The 16567-nt window shown below is 44.9% G+C and overlaps 1 protein-coding gene across 14 annotated transcripts in view; it reads right to left on the bottom strand.

Annotated features, from left to right (window-relative positions):
• Positions 1–1493: 1493 nt before the first annotated feature.
• The window catches only part of KCNT1 (potassium sodium-activated channel subfamily T member 1), a 207799-nt gene continuing 192725 nt past the window's right edge, over positions 1494–16567 (bottom strand). For 5 of the 14 annotated variants that reach the window (XM_083597183.1, XM_083597193.1, XM_083597188.1 and 2 more), the window contains 6 exons: positions 15805–15933; positions 14049–14069; positions 13172–13478; positions 6934–6996; positions 2502–2586; positions 1494–1937 (listed from right to left, as the gene is read on the bottom strand). In XM_083597183.1, the coding sequence (XP_083453309.1) occupies positions 1817–1937; positions 2502–2586; positions 6934–6996; positions 13172–13478; positions 14049–14069; positions 15805–15933 (726 nt within the window). In that variant the 3' untranslated portion in view covers positions 1494–1816. The remainder of the gene's footprint in view (positions 1938–2501; positions 2587–6933; positions 6997–13171; positions 13479–14048; positions 14070–15804; positions 15934–16567) is intronic. The other 9 variants (XM_083597189.1, XM_083597186.1, XM_083597191.1 and 6 more) reach the window with 6 other exon arrangements.

Raw genomic sequence — 16567 nt, 5'->3', positions numbered from 1 at the left:
TTGTATAAGGATTATTTTATATCATGTTTGTTTAATTTAGAGTATGCATGGCTGACAAAGCCCGGTTGGGCGAAACAAGGTATCATCCTGGCAGTGGCGTAGCGTGGGTTGTCAGCACCCGGGGCAAGGCAAGTAATTTGCGCCCCCTAACCCGTGGATTTGCGCCCCCTAACCCGTGGATTTGCCCTAACCCCCAGATGTTGCGCCCGGTGCAGCCGGCCCCCCCTGCACCCCCCACGCTACGCCACTGCATCCTGGAATCCTTGTCACCATATTGTGGTTATTGCCAATATGCCAGTTTAGGAACTGAATGGACTTTATCTCCTGACCATCCATTGGACTTTGATTTCTCTCGATATGTTCTGTTTGCATGATGTGTTGGTCTATGGAATTACACCTTGTGAGATATTATATGTTGAATTGTGTTTGAAATAGAAGTTACATAGTCAAAAACAGCCTGTTATGTTGTGTGTATTGTTACCAGGATTGTATTTACGTAACCTAGTGTTTTGCATGAAGCCAAACCAGAGCAAAGTCACTGTTTCCTGACCCCTCACTGGCGACTTGTGGGTAATTATTTTCTTTAAAACAACCACGACCACTCAGGCCAGGAAGAGGTAGAGTCAGTGGAAAAGATGAACAGCAGATATTCATTCTTAGACCCTTACACACACACACACACACACACACACAACCACGCCAAGTACCACTTTTGAGTCTAGCAAGTTTACTAGCAAACTTCCATCTCCTCTCAGACAAATGCCTCTAAATTATATCACGAATGGTCACCAGTTTATCAGTTGCAAGCAGATAAAGGAAATGTGGACCTCCAGACACTGTCAGACTCCAACTCCCAACATCATGGGCTGCTACTCATGCTGCCTGGAGCTGATGGAAGCCAAAAAGCATCTGAAGGCCCACAGGCTCCCCATCCCTGGTTTATAGGATGGGAATAGACACATGTTTTGTAATGGAGAGGTGTGTTCCTAACTCAAGGAAGATAACTCAATAAGATACTTAGTCAAGGCCCCTTGCAGCTTGACAGCGCTCATCCAACAATGAAGTTGTTGTCCCTTCTGTAAACAACTCTACCCAAATGGACATCTTGAGTCTCCAGCAAATGGTTACAGCCGATTCTCATGACAGTTATGACCACTCTAATCTGATTCCTTGTGTTTACCAGATTTCCTCTTATAGGACATGGCAACACATGTCTAGAGGATAAAGATACCTAGCAAATCATAAGTAACCACCACCGGAATGCTTCATTGTTTTCAGTTTTGAAGCTCTTTTGCTTTGTACATAATGTGGCCTTGCTTCTGGACTGGATGGGTGGCTGAAACACCTGGTGCAACAATCACCTGTGGAAACCCTCCAGTCTATGACAATGAAGATAGATTTGGTACATTTTAAAAAACCCATCCCACCTTCTCTCTCCCAAAAAAATGCATTTTAAAAAGAAATGATTAAAACTGAGACTTGTACGAATCATCCATGTCTTCGATTGGACCATGTTTCCTTTAATTCTGAAACTCTCAGGACCTTCCATTGGAAACTTTTCTGGGGGAGACACAAAGCCAGGTTGGGGGGGGGGAGGGAATGTGACTTTTTCTCAGTGCCCTGTGGGTCACTCAGTAAGCTGGTCAGGATCCCCAACCAAGCGGTTGTCTTTGTCTTTTCGATGAGGAGCTCATCTTCAGTCCCTGCAGAAAACTGTCCATCCCCTTCAGCAAAGTTCATCCATTAAGTTCTGTTATAGTTCCATGCATGGACAAGAGGGGGAGGCAATAGTGTCCGTGCAAAAGGAGGGAGGTTCTCACAGCTGCGTCTCATCTCTCGTTTCGGGGCTACAGGGGTCCAGCTTGTTACTGCAGCTGCTCTTTCGACTGTGGGTCTCATTTTCGACATGAGCTAACGGATCGGGTCGTATTAAATACCTAGGCAGAAATGATTATGCATTGCTGTTATTATATTTCTTGTGCCCCCACCCTTCCTCTCATGAGAACTCAGGGCGGGTAACAATAACAACACACCACGAAAGCAAAAGCAAAACCACAACTACATTGGGTGGTATTTAACACAGTGCTATGTAGCGTTTTGCGTGAGCAAAACAACTCTCCTCTCCCCTTTGCACCCCCTAAATTTGGGGATAGGGTGTATGGGAGGAAAGGAGGTGAGGAGAGTCCTGTTGGGGAAATGGAGTTATTTTTCTAGCTGAATACCACCCAAAATATTGTAAATGAAGCAGTAAGATGGATAGCAATAAATTATCCAGCTAAAGGCCTGGAAGAACAAATAAGCCTTACCATGTTGCCAGAATAATCTCAAAAGGGTTGGAGTTTCAGAACTGGGGTGCCACCACTGAGAAGGCCCTGCTTCTTCCAGTGGCCCTACCCAGCCGTTTTACCCACATAGAACTCCTGGAGCCAGATGTGAAAGCTGTTCTATCTATTCAACTTACACCATCAATGGTTTCAGTCAACCACATCAAAGGTACTTACACAATGTCGTTGAGTTCCAGGCGTGTGTCTGGAGGAGGGTTGATGAGAACATAGGACAACGTGTTCTGATGGTCATTCATTTCGTCTGCAAGAAATACGAGGAGGACTGGTAAAACAGCAAATCCTTTAGTAAAGAATGTCAAACCTTTGAGCCCTGTGGAGTGCTTGAATCACAACTACAAGGGGGAAAAAATTCTGACCTACCCACTCGCCATAGTATTTTGAGGCATGCAGGTTTCCAGCATGCAATAATAGCCATTATTATCATCCCAGGAACAGTTCTGGGGCTGACTTTAGCTCAGACGTGTGAACCTCAGGACCAGGGCACAAATGTGGTGCTCCAAATCACTTGACCTGACCCTCATAATTCTTCCCAGACCACACACCCCTCTCCTCATGCAGCACCCTCACTGGGCCTGCCTTGCATCCCCCTGGGGTGTTTTTTCCTGGCTGGGATGTGTCCTTTGATAATACCTCTTGCTTGCTTGGAGGGAGGACAGTGAGTGTAGAAATTATCCGGCTGTACAGAAAGCAAAATCTGCATTCACTGCTTCACTCACTTTTGTGCCTGTCCCTTCCCACCACTGACATGCAGCCTCTGGATAGTTTCCCAGGAAACAATGCAGCTCTTGGGCTGAAAAATGCACCCCCCCACCTCCTAAACTAGGCTAGAGGTGTAATGGCAGGCCTCTAGCAACTTCCCTTCTCCCCTGGCCACAGGCCTTGCCTTGCACCCCACCCACTTGAGTGTCCTTTGCCTGGCTAGATTTTGTCCTTGCCTGGCAGGAGGATTGAGATGGATGGCTGAGTGTGTAGAAAGTGAACTTTATATTATTTCCTCCACCCGCTTTTGCCCCTGATCCCACCCACCATGGGCATGTGGTCCTCAGAAGGCTGCTCCCAAAAGAATGCAGCCTCTGGTCTTCAAAACAAAACAAAACAAAACAAAACAAAACACGTTCTCCACCTCTGCTCTGGTTTAAAACACCAAGCACAACCCCACTCAGACTGATGAAACATGGCTTTATGCAGCAGCATCTTCTCCCCTTGGAAGTGGGTATGCTTGGCTTTGTGCAAGCCATCTGAGAAACCTGGCCTTCCACAAAGGACCTGGTTGTTCCACAACGACAGAAGCATGCATGAAAAACAGGGTGATGGAAAGGAGGGCCACACGTCGGAGGGTCAGGCCATGGGAGCATGCTCGGAAATGGTTAAAAGTTGGTTGCTTGTCAGATGGATGAATCTGGGTCATATGAATTCCTTTCAGGCAGAGCCTGTCTGTGAAATGTTATTTTTTTTAAAAAAATGTGTGCTGATTCATTTGGGTGATGGAGACGTTTCCCCACCAACTTCAGCCAGCCCTCCAGCTGCTGGACTTCTTGGTTACATCCACCCCAGGGGGCAGCCCTGTCTGTCAGCTTCCACCTCCTTAGTCTCAACATTGCCCATGGACAGCCTGGCAGGGAAGAGAATGGGGACAAACTAGAATGAGTTGGCGCCCCCTGCTGTTGGCCTCCTTGCCTTTGGTTGCACCAGGCCTAATGGACGGCAGCCCCCAAATGACTCTGTGTGTCCCATATCCCCATCTGTTCTCTGCAGAAATTCATTGTATGAATGCCTGGAACACCTTCTGACAAACACAACTGTGACACTTTCAGATGCCATCCCTCCAAGAAAGGCTTCTCCATTCACTGCGCTGGCTGGACCAGTTCTATTAGAGCCAAGCGGCAAAGGGAGGTGCATAAGGTGGGCGGTGGCGGCAGGATCTTTGGAACTGGAGGCTATGCTCAAGGCCAGATAGTAAACCTCTGTGGGTCTGATGGAACTGCTGACTTGCACTGGCTACCCCGGGTCCAGACATTCCCTGGGAATCTGAGTGTTGTCCCATTTGTAGATATGGATAGAAGGATCTCTAAATTCAGGGAAATTACTCAAGTCAAGCAAAAAAGAAAGAGAAGAAAAAGAGGAAAGCCTTGATCTTAGCCATTCATCTGGATATTTAATTTGTTCCCCTGGTGACCTTGCGAAAGCACAAGTTTGTTGTGTCTCATATGCTGTGGAAGTCTTTAATTGGAGAAGGGCTACACATGTACCCATGCGGTTGTCTAATACCCTCCTCTCTCTCTTAGCCCCAGTCGCATATACGCAAAGTGTTGGATATTACTGCCCTACATTATAGAGCTTTGTAAGCAAAACTGCAATGACTTACATTTTTTAATGAACACGCAAAAGTGCATACAATGTTTTATTTTCACTTTTAACCAATCAATATTCATTGATGTTTTAAGAATGTTTTTGTGCTTATATTATTCTCATATGTTGTATTCCACCTTTAATTTTTAAAAAAGTACAGATTATAAACAAACAAATATTTTTTATTTATTTTTTATTTTGGTGAGGTAAGGGGTTGACACTCTGAAAACTGAACTCACTGTTGGCATATAGTATTTGCTTAGCTTCCTCTGCTCTGACTCCTGAAACCCACCCAGGCACTTTCAAGCCTCAAGAATTTGAGGACTAGAAACTTGATTTGGAGCAGAGATTCTCGAGGATGCCAAATTATATGCAACTTGTGGGACTGTATCAAACATACATGCATAGTCCTATTAATATCCATGAAGACTCCTTTGAGGCCAGGGATGTGGGTGCTCCAACCTTCCAGAAGTTGTTGGACTCCAGTTCCATCATCCCGGCTGGGAGTGATGGGAGCTGGAGCCCAAGTGCAACCAAGCTCGGAATATTATCTCAGCTGCATCTATAACTATTCACATTGTCCTTGAAACGGTGGGTTTGACAGGACCTTGGTTTCTTCATTTTGGTACTGCCAGAGTGTGACCCTGAAAATGAGGAGCATTATGACAAAAGCCAGCTCAACAAGCACAGGATGATGAGATGAGAGCCAATGGGATTCTGAGAAACAATAACATGCATATGTGAACCAGCCTATACAGTGAGCAAGTCCATCCTAATGCCCAGCTCAGATTTCTCTCTCTGCAATTTGATCTATCATTCTTCGCCTAGAACCCAGCAGAAGGTGCAGTAGAAAGGACCACAGCATTGGGCAAGTGTTGGGAACTACAACTCCCATCAGCCTCTGCGAGCATGGCCAATGGCCAGGGATGATGAGAACTACAGTTCAGTAACATCTGGAGGGCCAAAGTTTAGGGCTATGTCCTAATGCCATTATGTTCGCTGTGTGATCTCTGAGTGGGTAAGATCACCCTTGTGGCATTTTTCATTTATAAGTTCAGTTTTCTACAGTTCCGCATCAATCAGTGATTTCTTTGTAAAGTCCTCATGGAAATCCACCAACATTCCTAGTTTTTGTGCACAAGTTTCCCAAAGTTACTCATTTTTTGCAAAGCAAATTTCCTTACTTTAATGTGTTTCTGTGTGAACTTCACTCATATATGCATATCCATGCACACTTTATCCCAGTATATGCTTTTTTTTTTTTTTACACATTACATGGCTGGAGAACTGTGTAACAAAATTAAGAGATGTGTTGAGTTCCAAAGGATGGCTATAATTCACATATTGATTCAGAAATTAGGTACAGCCACCTTTAAAGGCAATATGAATCAAGATTCTTTCCAGTCCTTAGCTGAGACTTGGAAGACTATGAAAAAGAACTCTTGCATCCTCAGTCTGTTTTGACATCTATGGACACCTCCATATGACCTATTTATTGATCACAGGAACATAGGAAGCTGCCTTACACCAAGTCAGACCATTGGTCCATCCAGGTCAGTACGGCTTAACCTGCCCAAGCAGCTGCTCTCTAGGATTTAAGGCAGAAATCTCTCTTTTAGCCCAACCGGGAGATTCTGCCAGATTGAACCTGGGTCCTCCTGCATGCAAGGAATGTCTTCTACCCCTGAGCAATGGCTCTTCCCAATAATCCAATTCTGATTTGTTCGTGGGGAGGTTAGATGGCATCGCATCAAACAAAGGTTATCCCACATTTTCCAGCCCATTTCTCCAATAAGTTTGATCTTGGAAGCGGGTGGGAGTGGGCTTGATGCTACAAATCAACTTTGCCGCAAGCTGAGTTTCCTGGTACGTGATAGTCACTATCCGAAATAGTGACAGTTTGGAAGCTTCTGATGAATTATTAGGATTTAAAAGGTCACCCCCCCATACAACTGACAACATTTGGAATGTGGTAATGTGGAATGGGGGGTGGATTTTTGAAGAGGAACAACGCATCGGCCATTTACCACATCCTCCTAAAAGGCCACTGAATTTTTGGTGGGTATTTTGGGAAATTTCCCCGAACCTCCCAATTGTTGTGATGATGCAAAATGGTCACCTCTGTGCCACCTCCACCCCCCACCATGAGATGCATTTAACTTGAGCCTCTGTATGGCATGTTCTCAGTCATGCAGTTTAACCACGAGTCAAGCCTGACTCTCAGGGAAAAGAGATTTACCTTGCAAATATCCAAGGTTTACACGATTCATCACATCACAGGCTGTTAAATTTGCTACATCCTCTACAGAACACACAGAGAAGGAAAAACGACGACAACGAAAAAAGAAAAGGCACAGACATAAACAGAGAGAAAGAGAAGAAAGAGAAAGATCAGCAAGCAGCGATTTAGAAAGTACTTAAGAGACCAGCATTGGTGATTATATGGGCAGGAATGTAGTAAAAATATATACACACACAAAATAAATAAACAAAATAAAATAAGAAAGAAGCCAGACTTAGGTGTTCTGTTCATGGCATTGTGCAGACTTCAGACACCAGCGGGTGATATGGAGTGAGGATGCATTCAGAGAACCATTGAAATGATCAGTGATGTTGGTCTTAGATGCCCATCCCTCACTCACTAGGCAGTTCTTTAGGAGAGTATGGCAGAGTCTCTATAGCAGAAATGGGCAATTTGCAGCCCTTGAACTGATTTAATACAGCCCTCAGGTAATTTCAAAACCCCTCTGCCAGTGATTGCTTCAGACATCTGGCAGGAGGAATGTGGCACTTCCTCAGTGCAGCACACAGTGGGAAGGAGGTGAAAGATAGAGGGGGGGAAGGAAGGAGAAAAGAAAAGAGTGAGAAGGACGTGGTAGCAAGAGAGAGGAGGAGGAGGAGTGTTGGTGTCAGAAAGAGATAAAACGGTGTGAAAAAAGAGGATGAGAAAGCACACACACACACACAGAGAGAGAGAGAGAGAGAGAGAGAGAGAGAGAGAGAGAGAGAGAGAGAGAGAGACTGACAGACTGACAAACAGAAGTGATGTCTGAATGAGAAGGAAGTGGTGGAAAGAGGGCCTCAGGAAAGGAGTAGGAAGAGAAGGGGAGTCAGAGAGAAAATGGGGTGTCAAAGAGAGAGAGAAGGGGGCAGGCAGAGAGAGAGGGGAGAAAACTGGTGTAGGAAAGACTACTGAGAAAGGAGTGTCTGAGAGAGGAGAGAAGGGGAATTCAGAAAGAGAGGGAGAGAGGGGTGGCAGAAGGAGACAGAGAAGGGAGTGTGGTACATACTCAAATCTGAGCTGGGCCAAGCTAAAATTGGGCTTTAGCCCAGCTCAAATTTGGGAAATTCATTCAAAGTGGAAGAGGAACGGGGAGAGGAGGGGACTGAGGGGTAAAGGGGGCAGGGTGATCTGTCTATTTTGGCTTTAGCTGTACCTGTCGACACTTTTGGTCCATTCACCATTGCCACTCAGTGCCCCCCATAACCCTGCAATAATGCTGCTGTTGATGGAAATCTGCCCACTCCACTCAAGCCAGTTCTCAGGAACCCCCCCCCCAAGACACCCTAGATAGAGGAAAAGATTTTGACTCTTGCTATTTTTTCACTCAGCTCCTGTAATCTTGGTTCAAATCTACCACTGCATTTGCTGAGAGCCATCCTCCTCTGTGTCTGCCGATGTGCTCCCTAGTTCATAGTCAATATTACACACATTCCCTTTAGGCTAATCTTCCAGAACAAGCCCTTCTCAAATGGCAGAGTTGCACAGACTTTGCCAATACCTAAATTTGCATTCCCCCCCCCCATTCCACCAAAATATTTGAATGTCTCCTCATAGGAAATCCCTGGTATGAGCCTTATTCTCCCCCTACTCAAGTACGTGAGGACGTGTGTTTATGGGAGCCCTAAAAAGAAATAGCAGCCTACAACCCTCTGAAAAAATATGTTGGTTATAGCTCCATATCACTTTAACCAGCGCAGTGTCCCCACAATGAATCCTGGGAATTGTAAGTTTGTGAAGTTTGAGAATTTTGGGCAAGTTAGGGATGGGGAACCTGTGGTCCTCCCAGTGCTGCTGAACTCCATCTCTCTCCAGTATCAACAGTAGTCAGGGATGATGGGAGTTGGAGTCCAGTGACATCTGGAGGGCTACAGATTCGCCCCTGAAAAGTGCTTCTTAAGAATCTAGTTTCTTTCCAAAAATAAAAGTCATTGTGGATTGATTCTGCATTACCCCACAGCGTGTCCATTTGAAAACAGGTGGTCCCAGCAATTGGGGTGATGGCATATCCACAGCATTGTGGGTGGGTGTATACGAAGATTGTGACCACCATTTTCTTCTTCATTCACCTGATAATCATGGATAATCTAATGAAGGGGGAGGTTTTCCAAATTTATATCAAGAAGCCTTTGTGGATGGCATCAAACTAGATTGAATGCTGCTTGTTGAGGATGAGCTTGAATGATTCCATATTGAGAAAAGCTACATTTTTGTGCAAAAAATGGGTGTATATTCAGTCTCAGTCTTTTCCTCTTATGGCTCCGATCCTTTAACAGTTGCTGAATTGGGGTGGGGGTGGGGGGGATTTGGTGGCCGTCTGTGGACACAGCCAAACAATGCAGTCTCTGGGCGATGTGAACTTGTTACTCACTACTAAGAAAGGAAAATCACATGCATTCACTCATTTAAATACTTCGGGATGAACGTGCACGTCTCTTTCAAAGTCCCATTGGATCGGTTCACACATTACCCTCTTTAATGGGGGGGGGGCACATACAGAGAAGCCTCCCTGAACCTGTAGTAGCCTCTGGTTATGACAGCCACTACAAGCAGCTGCAGCTGTAAACCCACCTCCCAGCTTTTGCCTTGTTCCCTGCTCCTAGTAAGAAAGGTGAATGTTCCTGTCTGCTCCACCTTGTAGCAACACCTCACTTTTTATTGCTAGAAAAATAAACAAGGAAATTGCTGCATCAGCATTTTCATTGCTTATTATCTTATTTCTGATGGTGGCTATAATTGCCTGCAATCTGAAGGGGGAAGAGGAGGAAAGTAAATTCCTTTTTCCATTTCTCAAAAAAGGAAAAAGGAAAAAAGAGGAACATCTGTGTAGGTGAGTAGACAGAGGACCTCTTCTGTGCAATATATATGTGTGTGTGTGTGCGCGCGCGCACGCGTGCGTGCGTGCAATATTTATAAAATATTTTTATCACACTGGGGAAAGAGCCCCATAGGCAGAACCTCTCCAGCTGTGGCCATTTGTAGGGATTATTATTAATATTATGTTTTATTGAATTTATACACCGCCCTATACCCTGAGGTCTCAGGGCAGTTCACAGATCAAAATATAAAACCACAAAATATATAATCAAAAACAACAACCCAATACCCCCCAAATACCCCACATTTTAAAAGGGCACAGGGGTTGTCAAGCCAGCAGTCATCACTACAGGGTCAAGGAGGCTCTGATATATTGGGTACTCCCTCACTAAATGATGCTTGGAAAGTAAGAGAATAGCCATCTACTGCTTCTTTCCATTTCATTGTTAGCCTGTTGCATTCCAGGCTTTTTGGGGGAGTGGGGGTGGGGGGTGTCAGTGGCAAGAAAATGCAACTCCAAAGCCTGGCTGCCTAGCATGGACAGACAAAATGCTATTGAGTCTTTTAAGTCCTCCTATTCCTTTAATCAAACACCCCTCCCTCTTATTAGTTTCTTTGAATAATAATAATTAATAGTGCTCTTTAAATTAATGAAAGGGGGGGGATCAATTAGAGGAAATAAGCCGTCAAAGCTTTGTCCCACCCGTTACAGAAACTGAAATTGAGACAATTAAGAGAGGCAATTCCAAGAGCAATCTACAGGTTCTATTTCATGAATCCTGCGCCTACATTCATCAGGAAACAATACAACAATGTAGACATACAAGGAGGAAACTTTTAATTAACACTGCTGGAGACCTTTATCAACTGGGACGATGGTGAGGCAACCATTCAAGGAGGACCTTTGCTACAGATAAGGCTATTACAGGTGGCACTGTGGTCTAAACCACTGAGTCTCTTTGGCTTGCCGATCAGGTCGGCAGTTCAAATCCATGTGATATAGTGAGCTCCCATTGCTCTGTCCCAGCTTCTGCCAAATTCGCAGTGCGAAAGCATACCGGCGCGAATAGGTGAATAGCATTTTTGTGCGCTCTGGTCCTCCGTGCATCAGTAGCGGTTTAGTCATGCTGGCCACATGACCCAGAAAAATGTCTTTCAACAAATGCTGGCTTCCTCGGCCTGAAGCGAGATGAGCGCCACACCCAATAGTCGCCTTTGCCTGGCCTTAACCGTCCAGGGGCCCTTTACCTTTTATTACTGAATAATGCAGGGCTTTTCTCAAAGCTGAAACTTGGCTTTAATTCCCCTACCAGTTTACTTATAGGAAAAGGAGTGCAGCAGTCACAACACTAAAGAGCTCTAATGTTGACTTAATTTGGCTTAAGGATGTGCAAAAAGACCTCTGTAGGTTTCTGGACCTCATTGAATCAAGTCTTCACAAGAGGAAGATTCAATTCTTTTGAAACACTCTTCATTCCTTTGAATACATTGGGCCTGCAGGTAGGGACCAACACTGATACTTTGATTTGCCTGAGTTGCTTGAGATGCTTACCCACAAAGCATCACACACCAGCCTTCAAAACTACTAATTCTGGTTTGGAAGGTCTGGCTCTGTTTTTGGCAAAATGAATGAATAAATAAATCCTGCTTGCAAACAGGTGCAGGGAGCCATTTCCTAGGCATAAGAAGGTTTAGTAAGGTATAGAGCATAAGAAGAGCAAATGGCCAACAGCACAGGATGGCAAAAAATAAATCTAGAAAGAAAGGAAAAGGAAAGAAGCAAGAAAGTTGTGTGTGTTTTAATTGTAAGAGTCTTATTCTTTTCAATATATAGTCAATTAAAAAAAATTCCATTTTGTATGGATTTCCTGTTGAATGGTTTCTTTAAATGTAAAGGTTCATCATTGTTCCACCCGATGTGTATGTCTTTAAGGGGCCAGAGCAAGGGCCAGAGCAAGATAACGAGACCCAGCTTTACAGCTGTGAAACATAGCAGGTGCTGCTGAGTTGTATTTGATTAGGGTGTGTCAGCATTTGGGTGTAGTATATAAGGAGCAGCACCTAGCTCTCCCATTACCCTGGGGGATGGGTTGGTGGTTGGGTTGTTAATGTATTTAGTGTAAAAGGAGTTTTTGTTTTTCTTATTAAAACCTTGTTTAAGTTATTTTTGAGTCCTTTTTTTTTAATGCATGGTCTCCCCAGCAAGCTCTCTACAGCGCTACCATACTGCAAACAGCCAACATTTCCCACAGAAATAGCTCTTGGGCTTGGATGGAGTTGCCATTGGCAGGTGTGTTTTTTTCTGGGAGAGGAAGGCCCTAAGGCAATGGAAAGGTTGGTGTTGTGCAAACAGACCAGAAAGAGTGAAGAAGAAGAAGAAGAGGAGTTTGGATTTGATATCCCGCTTTATCACTACCTGAAGGAGTCTCAAAGCAGCTAACATTCTCCTTTCCCTTCCTCCCCCACAACAAACACTCTGTGAGGTGAGTGGGGCTGAGAGACTTCAGAGAAGTGTGACTAGCCCAAGGTCACCCAGCAGCTGCATGTGGAGGAGCGGGGACGCGAACCTGGTTCACCAGATTACGAGACTACAGCTCTTAACCACTACACCACACTGGCTCTCACAGTGTGAGAGTGGTGGATTGGGTCCGCTGGTCTGTTTGCTTCTTGCCATCTTGCCTCCTCCCTCCTGGTAATCATCACTGACCTATCTGCCAAAGAGCTAGGGTAGCAGCTCTGTCCCATTCAGAAAGTCGCTTCTGATTTCCAGTCCTAACTGTGAGACAGCCTCATTAACCCCTCCATTCTTATGTCATGTTGATCTCATCGCTCTCTTTAAAGCTTGGTTTCCTGAAGGCAAGGAACCCTGTGACAGCCCCCCCTCCCCCCGCCTGATGAAAAAGGTGGCTGATGGCAGAATAAAACGACCATGGTATTTGCATGGCAACAGCAGTGGTTGCATGATGGTCTGGTTTTGACTCACCGCCAAGTCCATCTCCTTTTATGTATTATTTCATAGAATCATAGAGTTAGACCTAAGGGATCCTCCAGTCCAACCCTCTACAATGCAGGAATCACAGCTACATAACAACATAGGAACAGCCCTGTTGGATCAGGCCAGTGGCCCACCTAATCCTGCACCCTGTTTTTGCAGTTATCAACCCAATGCTTGTTGGAAACCTGCAAGCAGCACCTGATCAGTAGAGCACTCTCCCGCACTGTGGCTCCAGAAACTGTGAGTGGATTTGCTATACAGTTTCCCTGCCTTCCACCACGGAACTCAAGGCAGCGTCTGTGGGGCACATTGGGCTGAATGTTACATCGTTACATGAAGAGGTGCTGATTGGAGATGCCATGAATGAAGGGGGCCACTACTTACCGTACCCTGTTGTGGGCAAGCCCAGATGTTTCATCCGGTTCTTCACCAGCTCTGAAAGCTCCTGCCGCTCTGATCGCCGGTAGAGGCTCAGCCTCTGCTGGTTGATCCACTCAGCTGTTTTGGGTGTGTGTTTGCTTGCTCCTTTTCGACTCAACCGGCGGGCCCACTGCATGCTCTTGCGCCGTAGCAAAGGGTGCTCCGATTGGTCAGTGGGGCACGAGTTCCGGTGATGAGGGGTTTTGGTGTTCCAGTGGTCCTTCACCTCTTTTGTATCCTCACAGTCTTCCACGTTGATTGAGATCTGTGACTGGGAACACCAGTAGGCCATGAGGGAAAGCAAAATATGGCTTTTGGTCCCCTGATGGGCCACTGATGTCATTCCATGGAATCATAAGAAAAAAAAGCTTTCATTTCCCCAAAACTAAAAGCAAACTTTTACTGGGAATAGATCATAGTTCGGTGGCATGACCCATTCATTAATACTGGGGTGAGAAACTTTTTAAGTAGTAGTAGTAGTAGTAGTAGTAGTAGTAGTAGTATTTCTCCCCTCTTTCATTTCTTTCATTATTTTATTTTAGTTTCCTTTTTTTTTAAAAAAAGGAAAGCTGTATAAAGTGTGAGGTTGCACAGGCTGAATTTATTGACAGCGTTGGCTGACTTGGTACACACTATTTTGATGCTGTATATATATATAAAATCTTTTTTAATGCAGTTATCTTGAGTCTGGAACTCGTCAAATGCAGGTGAAAATGTTCACTAGTCACCCAAGGAAACTAAGGGCATTCTTATTCTACCTTTAGCTGAAAAGTTGTAGAGCTACAATAACTTTTCTCAGCATAAAGACAAATAAATATTTTTGACAGAAGCCAATACTCACCTGTGTCCTGATGTCATGAGGCTGGGGTTGCAGGGAGAAAGAAAGACATAATACTTGAAAAACATAATTTGAAAAAGTGTATCATTGTTTTGGCCCGACATTCCTTTGCTGAAACACAACACTGAGAATATTCTTGTTTAAGTGATGTTTACTTTACCTCTCTTGCTCCCTTCTCAACCTAAACTGTGTAACAAAAATGGTCACCTACTTATCAACTGTGGACTCTGTCTGATTCAGTGGGGATGGGCAAATCTGTCCATTTCAGTTCCTATTAGTTACTGAAATTGACAGATTCAAGTCTTAGGTTCCAGTCTTAAGTTTAGTTCTCCACATTTCTGAATCAGTTTGTGATTTATTTTTAATTTTTTACAGGAAAAGTCCTCATAAAAATTCATCTGCATCTGAGTGCAAATTTCTCCCAATGCACACATTTTTGTATGTAATTTTGCTTGAAGTAATATAATGCATTTCATATATTAGTTTCACTAACACATGCATTTTATCACACACATTCCCCATAGCATACACATTTTTGTACATGTTAGTTGGCTGGAGAACTGCAACACAAGACTCTGAGGAGTGGATATTGCATAGAATAGCTTTTTTAGTTTTCATATTGCTTTGGAATGTGAGGAATAGGTAGGTTCACATTAAAATCCTAACCAAACCAATTTTCTTTTCTATTCCCTAATAGTCAATGGTGATATTAGTCGGGATTAGGTTTATTATATCTGTATGTCGCTTCCCACTAAAGGTCCTGAAATGATTTAAAGGTAAAGGTAAAGGGACCCCTGACCATTAGGTCTAGTAGTGGATGACTCTGGGGTTGTGGCGCTCATCTCGCTTTATTGGCCGAGGGAGCCGGCATACAGCTTCCGGGTCATGTAACCAGCATGACTAAGCCGCTTTTGGCGAACCAGAGCAGTGCGCGGAAACGCCGTTTACCTTCCCGCCGGAACGGTACCTATTTATCTACTTGCAGTTTGACATGCTTTCCAACTGCTAGGTGGGCAGGAGCAGGGACCAAACAATGGGAGCTCACCCCGTCGCAGGGATTTGAACCGCCGACCTTCTGATTGGCAAGTCCTAGGCTCTGTGGTTTAACTCACAGCGCCACCTGTGTCCCTCCTGAAATGATTTACAAGCAAGTAAAAAACCCAACAGGAAAGCTACAAAAATTAGAATAGAATAGAATAGAATAGAATAGAATACTTATTGGTGGTGCCCACATGCATGGGAAGGAGATAATCTATTTGCCTGGCAGCAAAACAATGACAAGGTTGGTACCAGATGGGCCTCCCTGAGGACAGTAATCCATAAATTGGGGGGCTGTTACAGAGAAGGCCTGCTCTCTCATCGGTACTCCTTTGAAGGTGGTATGCCTATTGATGGGATGGGGGTCTTCTAGACCTGGGATGGGGCACCTGTGGCTGTCAAGAAGTTTGTGAACATTCTAGGCCACTGAATGTGTCAGTGGCAGAACCTTCACACAAGGCAGAAGGGGGTCAAATGCTCTTGGCAAAAAAGGAACAGGAGGGCATGGGAGAGTGTGGCTAGCAGAGAACCAAGAGGAAAAGATAGAGGTATGGGTGGCTGAAGACAGGTCTGGATTTGATACACTCATTTCTGAATTAATTGCAGGTCCCCGGTTGGGAGAAGCAGCAGTAGAGAGAAAGGAAATCTGGATTTGGTGGGTGGATATTGGGGATTAGGGATTCTGAGGAGAGGCCAAACAGGTTGATTCTCAACTTCTTACATCCATGGTGGAAAACATGTGGGACTCAGTCCTATAGATGCCAATGGGGATCTCAGCGCTGGAGGAACATAGTTTCTGGAACAGACGCCCGTATGTCCGGATCCACAGGTCATCCTCGGTGATTTTCATCTATCCAATAAAGGATGGAAAGAGAGAAGGAATGAAAAGTTCTTTTACAATGGGTGACAAAAACAGATTCCTTTGCATTGACAAGCTCCCATCAACCTCCATGGATTGGAATATGGGATGGTGCATTATGCTGAGGTCAGACCATTGGTCCATCTTACTCAGTATTGTCCACACTGACTGGCAGTGGCTTCCCAAAGTTTCAGACAAGAATCTCCCCCAGTCCTACCTGGAGATGCTGGGGAATGAACCTGGGACCTTCTGCATGCAAGGCAGATGGCTCTACCACTGAGTCACAACCGTCCCTACTTCAGATCACTGAGATCAAACAGAATAGGGAGGCCTATCACCTTTAGGCATCAAGCTTTTTCTCACTGGTAGGTAAAGGTTGGCAGAAGCTGGGACGGAGCAACAGGATCTCATCCTGTTGCCCGGATTCGAACCGTCAACCTTCTGATCAGCAAGCCCAAGAGGCTCAGTGGTTTAGACCACATCGCCACCCGCGTCCCTTCTCATTGGGCAGGACCTTCACTAGCGAGACTAGCAAGAGAACGCTGGGGCTGAACCCTGAAGAATGGCAAATTCTAACAACTCATACTTATAACATTTTTACAGAGCAAGAGACCTCAAAGGTTAT

This window comes from Podarcis filfolensis (assembly GCF_964270895.1).
Source record: "Podarcis filfolensis genome assembly, chromosome: Z".
NCBI lineage: Eukaryota > Metazoa > Chordata > Lepidosauria > Squamata > Lacertidae > Podarcis > Podarcis filfolensis.
Note: the sequence above shows the minus strand (reverse complement) of the source record. Positions and strands in the feature narration are given on the sequence as shown.